The sequence below is a fragment of the Corvus kubaryi genome, unplaced genomic scaffold (assembly GCF_017639235.1).
Source record: "Corvus kubaryi isolate FWS band 111438036 unplaced genomic scaffold, C.kubaryi_AGA036_p1.0 split1-37296, whole genome shotgun sequence".
NCBI lineage: Eukaryota > Metazoa > Chordata > Aves > Passeriformes > Corvidae > Corvus > Corvus kubaryi.
The window spans coordinates 10,617,294-10,629,705 of record NW_024582075.1 but is presented as its reverse complement, the minus strand read 5'-3'; the positions used below and the strand labels follow the sequence as shown (position 1 = coordinate 10,629,705).

General features: G+C 37.3%; 1 protein-coding gene across 3 annotated transcripts in view; it reads left to right on the top strand.

Moving 5' to 3' along the window:
- Positions 1 to 12,412, top strand: part of FOCAD (focadhesin) — a 97,529-nt gene that overhangs the window by 35,090 nt on the left and 50,027 nt on the right. For all 3 annotated transcript variants that reach the window (XM_042012686.1, XM_042012685.1, XM_042012687.1), the window contains 4 exons: positions 7,460 to 7,564; positions 8,510 to 8,611; positions 9,736 to 9,866; positions 11,453 to 11,579. In XM_042012686.1, coding sequence (XP_041868620.1) covers positions 7,460 to 7,564; positions 8,510 to 8,611; positions 9,736 to 9,866; positions 11,453 to 11,579 — 465 coding nt within the window. The remainder of the gene's footprint in view (positions 1 to 7,459; positions 7,565 to 8,509; positions 8,612 to 9,735; positions 9,867 to 11,452; positions 11,580 to 12,412) is intronic.

Here is a 12,412-nt window from a genome sequence, read left to right as displayed (position 1 = left end):
TCCTAAGCCAGGAGTCAGAAATGAGTTTTCCAGATGTATTGCCTCTTGTAACTGAGACAGGTTTTTGAGGGAAGACACAAAGCATAAGGAAACATATTGATGTTTTGTTAACCAACTTTTTTTTTTTTTTTTGCAAAGTAGTTATTAAAACTTCATTTTCTCACTTAAGTAGGAAGTGCCTATGTTCAAAGGTCAGGAGTAAGCAAAATGAATTGCACTTCTGTGTAAAAGCAGAGCTGAGCTGATACACAGCCACCTGGATACCTCTTCTTTAACTTAGTTTTTTCTTGAAAATGTTTCTGTAAGTCAGCTTTCAAAACTCTGAGTGGTACATCTCAACTATGAGTAGTTTGACATGTCCATTAAATAGTTTGTAACCAGGGATCCAGGTCCCAGTCCTTGTAAATTAATTATTCTCTAGGAAAAGGGTAGGTAAGACATACATCTGCCCTGTTGTGGGAACCTTTCTTTGACTTCTGATCCAAACTGCTGCAAGTAAGGCAGTTGTGTTCTTGTGCCTAGCTAGCTGTGTAAAAATGGCCAAGATAACTCCAGGTCTTTTAGAGTGGGTTTCTGTTTTTGTGAACTCTCTAACCTGTTTTGTTGCATTGGGTCTTTCATTTGGATGATGAATCAGTGGCATATTACAGGAAGGGGAAAGGAATAATGCTTTGTTTATTAACTATTTGATATAGTTGTTCAAAATGCAGTTTACCAGCCATACAAGAAAAGCAGTAACTTGCTGAAAAAATACTACTGAACTAATACAGTATCTGAGCAGAATGGCCTGAAGCCTGACTGTAGGGAATCACTGTTGTGAATTTCACTGGAGTAATCTTAAAATAGCTCCGCTGACTTTAAATGAACACATTTAGAGACAAATCAAAGAGTAAGTCAGCAGAATTACAGAAGCTTTAGACAGATACAGGGGGAGTAATTTAACCTGAAGCTGTTCGTGTTTAACATTATGTGAGGGGTTTTTTCTACTTTGTTTGTTCTCATTTTAAGGCAAAGCTTTTGTTCATCAATACAGTAAGAAAGATTAATGGACATATCCTGTTGAGCTGACTATGGTGGTCAGACTACCTTCGAATTAAGAAACCTTGCAGGCTCATGAAAAAGTCCTCCCTGACTCTGGGAAGCATGGCTTGTGTCCAGAGGGAATGAGAAGATGAAGTTCAGACTTCATCATATTTTTTGTTTCCCTAGCGATCAGCAGAGGCCCACATGAATTAGAAACCATTGCAAAAATGCAGAACTCAAACCCTGATTTGATGATACTTTATTACTGGATCACATTTTGTCAGCTAATAAGGCTTGCAGATGGAGAGCTTTTAGTTTTTAAAATTGCTGTGGGCTTTAAAATACTTTTCTGCAAAATATGTAGCATAATCAGGCATCTTTTTAGTAGTACCACATAAAGCAATCAATGTAATTGGTAATATAGCAAATGTTCTGCTAATCTGCCAGTATTTGAAAATTTGGTGTGGGAAAAATAGTGTGCTTCGTTGGGGTGATGTTTCTGTTCCTAGTCCTCAGTTAAGTGCAACCAAGGACACCATATTCTCCAGTTAGCAATATCTAATGCATTTCTATCTTTTAAATGACATATTTTACTCCAAAATATTTTAATGCTTTGAAACTTGAACTTACTGTCTGGCTCATTTGAACTCGGCATCACCTGGCATCTGTCTTGTCTCTGACAAGTTATTTTAATTCTGAGTCTGCTTAATGGCTCCACAGAGATTATTACACTGAAAGATTATCACATTGTTTCTTGTAGGTTCAATGCTCTCTCTAAGGCAGGAAGGATTACCTTAGACTTGTCTCATCTTTCTCTTGCAGTAACAGTATGGAGGGAGAAAGCATTGAAGCTCCTGGATGGAGGAAATAACTGATTACTTTAATAAACTCAGTCAGCAGTGAAACGGCAACTATCGCTAACATATTGATGGTAGAGTTATACTTTGGGAATTGCTATATTTGGTTCTCTGTTTTATTCAGTTCCACATAAATAAATGGTGCTTTATAAAAGATGGTGAAAGTGGTTGGAATGTAGGTTAAGAAAGTGAAAAACTCATCACAACAAACGTGTTAGACCTTTTGAGTCTCCAGTTCCTTAGGGCACTTTCTGAAGGATGCAGTGGAAGGTGGTGTGCAGCATAGTAGTTAGAAGGCTGTTCTGAAGAAGAAGGAAGTCAGAGGACAGGTATGGAAAGAAGGAAGCAAAAAGTGGCTATTAAGCCCAATCTTATTTTTAAGCACTCACATCTGTATTAACTTGAATCTGTTCCTTTGGTGTTAGCAGCACTTAAACACTCGGTTTAAAGCCAGATATTTGTGGCAGGCATAACAGGTATATTCTGAATTCTTTGAATCTGTGAACCATGTCCAAATCAAACTTGGGCTAGAAGTCTACTAGCTACTACTTCAGCACTTAATGTTGCAGAAGTTTAGTTAAATATCTAAAGGGCAAAATTAAGAACTGTCCACTTTGGAGCCAAACTCTGAACTACCTGTACTCCAGCAGAATATATAGAAATGCTGAGATGTCATGGTGAAGGTTATGGCATAAAAATAATTGTGTGGTGGGTTTTTTTTATTGTTGGTTGTTTGGGTTTTTTAAAGTGATCTAGATGGTCATGATTTCTGCGGCTAGTGACATTCTGTTTCTTTGTCATTCACAAAGGGACACAGTGGTTGTAGCTGTGGATATTGGATTGAAAAGTCACAGGTGATTGCTGTGCAAAATCTGAGTCGAAGAATTGTGTTTCAAAACAAGACAGTCAGAAAGAGAGAACGTGCATCAAGAATGCCATCCTCATTGCTTTCATGTTTATTCCAGCTCTTCACAGAGGTCATTAACAGTAGCTCCTGTTTTCACACTGAATGTTGTTTTTATAAGGAGTCAGTTGTCTCTGAAGTAAACTGATGGAGCACATAAAAGCATTGCTAAGTTTAAAAATAATTACCATAGTTGATCTTGCAGACATTGTTCTGGTTATGCTTTATTTTTGTTTTGGGTTTTTTTTCCTTACCGTTTTCTTCCATGAAGAGAGGCTACAGACTATTTCTCTATATGTATCTCCTCTTTCCCTGCTGAGTAAAAGCCTTTTTATATTGCAAGATTAATGGTTGTATTATATCTGGTTTTAGCTGAAGCACTTTGGAGTAGTGGTTCTGGACTTTCACTATGGAAGAAAGTCTTGGAGAATTTTTTAAAGGCTGAGGAATGAAGAGTAGTACATGGGCTGTTAGGTTTTCTGAAGTCAAATTGCTGCACAGGCTGCAGAGACACTTAAGAAAGGCAATACAGTCTTTCTAATTGGATGAATTGTCTTGTGCAGAAATTGTTATTACACTCTGTGAAACCCTTGCTGTGCTGCAAGGAGAAGAAATTAAATCATCTGACTGAAGTCACTGGTGAATGTAACACAAGATCTATTTCTGTTATTTGAGGATTATGAGTCTATAGGGGACATGTATTCTTTTATGGTCTTTCAACTGCTGAAATGAACTATTTTAGTGGTAAATGACACCTCCTGGGAAATTCATCTGAAGATGCACTATTTTCTATTCTTTGGGGTTTAGGAGTGCATTAATACCCAGAAAAGTAAAATACATTTTTATTCATGTAGCAAACATGTTTAAGTTAAGGATATGTTGAATTGAATTTGGCTCATTCAGATGGTGCCTGATGCTTTTATTGTTTGATTGATTATGTGAACTTTAGTGAGTAGCTGTAGGGAAACAATCATGTCATAGTCTGAGCTTGTGAACAGACTCTTCATGGTTGTAACTTACTGATTAGGATCCCGCTAGAGTACATGAAACTTTTGAAGACCTGGCTTGTGTTTTCTAAAAAGTGCTTCTGATTTTTGAGAGAAATATATTTTATAGTTTTATAAACAGAAACTTAGCTACATTTATGCACTTATCTGTAAAATTTTTTCCTTCATTTGTCTGAATTGTCCAGTAGTTTTGTCTTGCTCATTGAAGCAAGAAATGCCAGAGTACTATATGCTTTCAGAAGCCTTCTCATTTCACTGTCTTGCCTACTGGACAACTAGGTTGGTGGTTGATCTGCCAAAATTCAGCCCAGAAATGGAACTTGCTGTCCTCCCTTAGCTTGTGGTTTTGAAGAAGAACAGCTGTCCCGTAGCTCAGAAAAAAGAAATCAGGCCATCAAATGGCAGAGAATGCTTCTCAGGTGTATTTATTAAATAATATCATTTTGTATCACATGTTTAGTTTTATTGTGAAAGTGGGAATTGTTGGGGAACCTTAGCATCATTTTTGTGATGCAAATTATTTTTAAAATCAAAAAACATGATCTTGAAACCCTCCTTCAGATTCCTAATGACAGACTTGACCTAACTTCTGCATCCTCTGGTACCACGTGGAATGCAGAAGGCGGTGTTGACAGGCAGCATGCGTCCCACTCTGAAGCTGTTTCCTGCCTACTGAGAACTAGTGAATTGTCGTATCAGCTTTGTGGAGCTGTTACGCCCTTGATGAAGATGTAGCATAAATTTAGTGTTGAAATTAATCCGAGCACTGTTTGTTCATTATATGAGGGCGATGAAGAGAGGAGCAACTTTGCTGTACCAGAACATTTTGGAGTTTTTCCTAATCTTACAATTGAAATATATAGTTCAAAACAAACAGACTGTAAAGGATAATACTTTTAAAGAAGTTTATAACTGTCTTTACAGTAGCACGTGCTTAAATGTTTCCTCAGAATTTCATAAATCAAACTTAGTATGTGTTTACTAGATGTTAGTGTAAAAGTTGTTGTAGAACTTTGATTTAATATATGTTTACTGTAGAATAAACTTGGTAACAAGATAATTAATGTAGACAGAGGACTTGAAATGAGCTTCCCATCACAGCTGATGAAGGCTGGGCTTAAGCAGACTGACTTTAAAGAGTTCGAATGCTATTTATAACTAAGGATTATGAATATCATTTATTTTGAATATCAATTGGTCTCACTGCTCATGTGTAGTCCAGTGTAGCTACAACTGAGAAAAATGAAGGAAGTAGTCTACTGACTAGAGAACTACCTTAAGATGAAACAGAGTTGCCCAAGAACCTGCCTCTGGGAAGCAGAAGGGGTACTATGGGAAGAGATAGGAAGTAACCAACTTAGATAAGGATGCTGATCGTTATAATGATATATCTGTCATCTCTACTGCTGTCCTTTGTAGCTTATTTGCCCAGCACAGCATTTATCAGGGATGGATATGGGTTTAAAGAATTGACAAAATCCTCTTATCCTCTGAGCTGAGAGCCCTCCAATTATTCTGCTGCATACAAAACATTTTGGGTAATTTTTTTAGAAGACATTTTTTCCCTACTCGTATGTGTTAACAGTTGTATGAAAAACTTATGTATCAGTCGATCACTGGAGGATCCACTGGAGGACCTCCTTGAGAATTCTGGAACTTAACATGGTGATGCATGTCGCGGTGTTAGTGTTAATGATTACTGCTACCCCAAAGATACCGAATGCCCACTGCTTACTCATCACCCTGCAGTTTACCTTGTATCATTCAAAGATTTAGGTAACAGTAGATCAGGTGATGTATTTTTTTCTTGACACTCAAGGTAAAACAGGTGCCCAGAAATAAAACTGCTTTCCTCTATCAAGTCTCCTATATTCAAGGGGACTTTTTGTCTACCTGTATTATTTGGTTTCTGTGCAATCTCCCCGTTACCTAGGGCTTGATTTAACCAAAGCAGGGTCTTGCTTTGACCATGTTGAGCCTTTGGCACTCAAGTCTTCTTTTGGGTTCTCTTTAATCAGGAAATTAGTTTTAGTTTTCTTCCTGTATACTAATGTACATAATTTTCTCTCGGGCAATGCTGTTGTGCCTTTGGCATGGGTAAAATGGGGAAATACAACTGCCTTGTGCAGAGATTAGCTTAAACAAATCATTACAGTTAGGGAGCAGGAAGAAAAGGTTGGGCAGCAAATTAAATCTCATGTTTTAAGTGCAGGTTTCACTTTTCTGTGTTTCAATATTAATGCAGACATCTTGTTGCTGAATTTTAACTGGGACCAGAATTTACATTAATCAATTCTGCCATGTGCTAGAGAAGTGGTATGACTTACTTCCCCCATGCCCTTTTCTACTTTAAAGAATATCATGACAGCTGGGAACATCAGTGTTTTCAACACTGTTTTGTTGACAAAAACACTGTTTTGTTGACAAATCATTGCCAACAAGGTACTGTGAAGAAACTTAGTTCTAGCCTAGCCAAAATCAGGACACAACAGAAGCTGTAAAACAGTCCAGCTTTTCTTAAATCCAAAAGTTTGAAAGAAAGGGGAGGGAGGTTGCAGATCGGAAGTTGCTTTAAGTTTGGGTGTGAAAAGCTAATCAAATGGATACTACCCTATTTATTGACTGTGCTTTGAAATATTTACATAAAGCCTGTCCTCTTTCTAGGCAGGTCATAGGTGATGATTGATTCTGTAGAAGGTAGACAACAACCTTGAGAAATAGAGAAAGAGGAAGACTAGTCAATTCTCCAAAAATTTGGAAATTTTTTGGTTTATAAAAGGATTTATTCTATTTGAGAATGTCGAGTGCTATTTGGAAAATTGAAAAAAATAATGCTTTATGGTTAATTAATTAGGTGGTAAGTGCAGATTTCAGAACTTAGTTTAAGTTTGTGGAAGCACAAATTTAGATTGCTGAACTGTAAAGACAGTGATGTCTTGTAGAACAAACAGTATTTTCTTTCGGTCTGTGATTTGGAACCAGAACAGAGCCAAGTATACAAAATCCAAGAGTACTTGAATTATTAATTATTACTCTTCCTGTGGACTGAGACAGATCATTTTACAGTGAAAAATGTCATCATCTGCTCATGTAAAAATGCATGTTGAAACAAATGCTGTAGCAGAATTTTCCATTTTTTTTAAACCACTATCTATAAACCACTCACGCACACACATATATATACATATGTACATATATACATGTGTATATATATGTATCATGTATAAATAGCATATATATTTGTGTGTCTCTGTGTGTTTGTGTTTTAAGTAGTCATAAAACCAAGCTGGGAATAAAATGAGGACATCATGAGTAGATTTAATTTAGGATTAATCACACAGTGATAAGGAGGTGTACAAGAAAAAACTCTAGCACCTGCAGGTGTGAAAATACTGAAAATCTGATTAAAAAGGGAATGGAGATAAATAAGTCTCCTTTCCTTTATTGTCACTTCAGCAGCAGCCCTCTGGAAATTTTGTACCATATGGTAAAGAATGCAATAAATTATATTGTATTATATGACAGGTTAGTCATATATACAGGCAAAAAAAATACATAAAAGATATGAGTTTTATAATATGTTGGGACAAGTTCACTGTGTTTTGTAAGGTGTCATGTTGGGAAATTTTGCAAATTCCAATTTATTTCATACATTTGTTCTATTTCAGGTCCCAAATCTGATCCCGGTTCTGATATTTAAATTGGGAAGACCTTTGGAGCCTGCACTTTACAGGGATATATTGTATACATTGCCTACACTTGGTGTACATAAGGTCAGAATGAAAAATTTTTAGTAAAATGAAAACTGTATCAATAAAAGGTCATGTATTTATAAAAATTATTTAGACTAAGCAATGTATAACATGCTTAACTGATTTTTAAGCTTCTCCATTGTCCGTTTCCCGCACTTTCACGTGTCGGAAGAAAACAACTTTAAGGGATGGGACTATGCAACTACACGAATTTATTGTTTAAAGTAACAAACGCATCAGTCGAGGCGTGAGATTTTACACCACCTCCAAGTAATGGCGACTAGTCCCAAGATTTAGGGTTACATCGTAATTTATAATTTTCTAATCCAATAGATACTTAAAATGACACTTTGTTTTAGATTAATGACCTGTGGCACTTCTCAGTGCAATGCAGCTATGTCTTGACCAATAACTTCTCATGTCACGTACACATGATGTCTCTGTTATACTATCTACATTCTTAACTTAAACTATATAAAATCACACTATTATATTTTAAAACCCTTCACCAAAACACCCAGTGTACAATTTTACTTATAATGATAGGAATACAAGTTTGTAATCCTTTTGCTTAAAGTTCACAAATCTCTGTCAATTAAGCCAGACCTAGTCTCTTCCAGGGTTGTAAATCAAAGCCTCCTTTAATTGCAGGAGTTTCTACTCCTCTGTCTCCCACACTCCATTACTTTCTAGTATTTTGGATGGAATATGATATTTGTTTTAAGGTGTGATGTATATTACGCTTTACTGTCTACACTGTATGATCATTATATATGTCATGAGAGGATGCTCTTGGTCTTGTTATTTGCTAAAGGTTTTTGGAAAATGACTTTCAGTTTATTTCTGATATTCCAGTTGGACAGTTATTTCCTGGTTGTACTTGGTTGTAAAACAGTGATTTGTAGATTAGTCTTTGTCCTTGGACATACAAAATAACAACAACACTTGGTTAAAAATTTCTTTCAGGTTTGTGTAGCTCAGATTCTACGTGCCATACACATGCTGGGGAGCACGCCAAAGCTCAGAGCAGTTGCCTCACGGCTGATGACATCATTATGGGAAAGACAGGTTAGAATATCCTTGTAGTGTCACTGTAATAAGTCCAGTTGAAAAACTTCATTATCTCTAATGAAGGAAGAAAATAATTTTGGAGCATTACTGCTACTAGCGTGTCATTATCAGCACTGTAACATAAATGGTGTTAATGGTGCCTATTCTGATCTTGTTCTAGTGAAATAATTTCAGTAGTATGTCTTTCATGAAACTTACTTTTCATTTCGTGAGATCTCAAACTGGGATTAGAAAATACATTTGTTTGAAGGACAGCTTTCTGCTTTTCCTTACGTGCAGTAAGAGCAAGACCTTAGTGTTGTGGTTTAACCCCAGCCAGCGACCAAGTACCACACAGCCATTCACTCACACCCCCACCACCAGTGAGACTGGGGAGAAAATTGGAAGGGTAAAAGGGAGAAAACTGGTGGGTTGAGATAGATTGTTTAATAGGGAAAGTAAAAGCTGTGCACATAAACAAAACAAAACAAGGAATTATTCAACTGCTTTCCATGCGCAGACAGGTGTTCAGCCATCTCCAGGAGAAAGATCACGTGTAATGGTGGCTTGGGAAGACAAACATCATGAGTCCAAACATCTTCCCCTTCCTCCTTCTTTCCTCCACTTTATATCCTGTGCATGATGTCATATGGTCTAGAATGCCCCTTTGGTCAGTTTGGCTCACCTGTCCTGGCTGTGTCTCCTCCCATTTTCACAAGCACCCCCAAACTCCTCCCCAGCATGAAGCATGAAAAGCAGAAAAGGCCTTGGCTGTGTGTAAGCCCTGCACAGCAGTTACAAAAACATCTCTGTATTATCCACCCTGTGTCCAGCACAAATCCAAAACACAGGCCCACACCAGCCGCTGTGAAGAGAATTAACTCTACCCCAGCCAAAACCAGCACAGGTTATGTGACAATCCTTTGCTTCTCATTTTTTAAAGGTGCAGTAGAGATGTGGTCTGCAAAAGCTGCTTAGATTTCAATGTAGCATTAGAGTCCAATAATGAAAAAAGGCAAAACATGGTATGCAATAATAAAAATCAAAGTGGTATTTAGAAGTCCTGTAGAAGTGTTACCAATTGAAAATCCTGTCACACTTTTGAAGGTGTGATGATCATTTTAAAATGAAATCTCTTCTAGGATCGAATTTACCCAGAACTGCAGAAGTTCTTGGCGATGTCTGATATGCCCTCTGTGTCTGTTGACAAAGATGCTCAATGGGAAAAGCTGATTGCTAAAGCTGCTTGTATAAGAGATATATGTAGGCTGAGGTAAGTGTGTTAGCCATCTTATATCTTTGTATATATTATATCTTTATGTATATATAAAACAGCTGTTTTCAGAAAAGCTGCATCATTATTTTTACTTATTCTGATACATTAATTCTGAGTAGTATTTTTCTAGTTGAGACACTGACTCAGCTGTTGCCACCCTGAGCAGCTACTAAGTTTGGGGTTTTCTATTATGACTAATAGAACATCCATATAAATGCTGTTAAAATTAAATGGCCTTCATCCTGGAACAAAAGATGCATCCTATACTGATCCAGGATAGAAACTTCAGGCATAACACTTCCAAATTAGAAAAAGTGAGAGATGAAAAAATGGAAGAAACAGCTAATGGTCTCTCTTTTGATCTATTCAAAGAACGATATAATGTTTTTTCTGAAAACCGTATTTTGTCACATGCACATTTTTGGTCTTTATTCAGATGTAATACAGTGGTTGTGCAAGTCTAACTGGATGACACATTGAATCTTTTCAGCTCTAACAATCCATGAACATCAGTACTTGATAATAATTTACAGTTCCTGTAAAGAGTAATTTTAAATGCATTGGTATTTACTTCCTGGTTTTATGTGCACAATATAACCTTTTCTATTTGTCACTTACCTTGGGTTCCAGTTTTCACTTTTCTTCTTGAAGGTCAGTTACTAACAGCTGAGAAGATTCATATATCTTTTAAGCATCAACTAAAAAACCAAGGTCCTAAAGAAAAGACCTTTTCCTTTACCTCTTCAACCTTTTTCCATTATGCCAAACAGTAATTTTCAAGAAATTTTTTAAAAGTGAAAAGCAAGAGAGAAATCACAATGCACCTGTAATACTCTTTTTGCCAGGTAAATGGTATAGTTGGAGTTCAGGTGTATGCACACTTTTCATGCATTTAGAAATTATTTGGAAGAAAGTGTGAGCAAATAGATAAGTCACAATTTACCATGCATGTAAGTCACCTACCAGATACCTTTTACCAGAATGTCTTACAGAGATAGTATGAGGAACTGTTGAACACCTTGCCCACCACAACACAATAAAACTGAATGGATAGTTAAAGACTGGAAAGCTAAAGCAGCCCATGCAGTCACTGAGGGAAAGACAAAGGGCATTGCAGCAGAAAAAAAAACCGGAAAAATGTAGCTATCTGATATAAGAGGGACAGAAAACCTTTGGTGCCAGAATCTCCACCAATACACAGTAGTGATTACTTGCAGGAGACTGCAACAAAGAAACGTAAAATAGTGTCTCTAATAGCACATTTGGACTTCCATTCTCAGTCCCTTCTTGAATTATGTCATCTTTTGGTGTACACAACATGCTTAGATAAAACCATCTATAACTTAACCACTCCATGATCTCTTATTTGGAACTTGATGCCTGCTGATTTAATTCCCTGTGTCACTCAGCCTTTAGAGCTCTCTGTCATATCCACCTTGTATTTTTTTTGTGTGAACTCCCAGTTCTAGGCAGTTCTACTTGTCACTTAAAAAGAAGCAGTACTTAATAAATTTTTGTGTATAAATTATAGCTTGTGTGTATGTGTGAATATTGCCTTCTGTCTTCATGGTTTTTTCCTTTAGACCATACCAGCATGGAGCAGACATGTTGGCTGCAATTTCCCAGGTATTAAATGAATGCACAAAACCTGATCAAGCTTCACCCGCTGCCATAGTATTACAGGGTCTCCGGGCACTTTGTGAGGCTGAGGTAAGATTAAATTGGCTCGTCCTTGTGTTTTGAGTTTTGCTTGTGGTTCATGAACTTTTTTCCCAGTTGGCTTTTTTTTAAGAGTACACTGAATTGCTGCAGAATTTCTTTTTCTTCTGACAAATTTAATTCCTCTCTTCCAACATAAGTTCATAGTTCCTGGGAAGTTGTACTGTGACCTTCTGCTACAGGCGATCAGCCCTTCAGTGCGTGGGCTGAAATTTTAAATCAGCTTTGCAATTTGCTGCAAAGACGTCCTTCCATGCATCTTGCCTTGAGATTTGAAAAGAAAGACTGTTTGGTGCATAATTCTGATTGGCTGAAAAGCACTTAAATAATCTAATTTTTGTGTCTTCTTGCTGGCCTGCCCTGCTGGGTCTCATTCATAGAGTGTACCAGATAGGGAGTGAAATCACTAACAGCTGGGAGGATTCTCTTTTACCATAATGCATGTATTGCTTACTGATGAAGAGGACAAGTAAGCTTTGGGACAAGCTGCCCGTAGAGACTGTGCTGTGTCCTCCCCTGGAGATTTTCTCCTTCCTTTTGGATACAACCCTGAGCAACTGGATCTGATCTCATTGTAACCGTGCTCTGAGCAGGAGTCTGGGCTGGAAATACCCTGAGGTCCCTTTGAACCCAAATAGTACTGCGATGCTATGGTATCTCTGAGTTAGGGGACAAGGCTCTTTGTATCCACATCCCAGCCAGTGACATCGCAGGAGTTGTGATACAGGCACAGTCATGCTGTGAATCTACTACTGACAAGCTGTACTGTACAGGCCATCAGAGTAGTGGACTGATTATATCCTGCAGGAATATTTGATTACCCA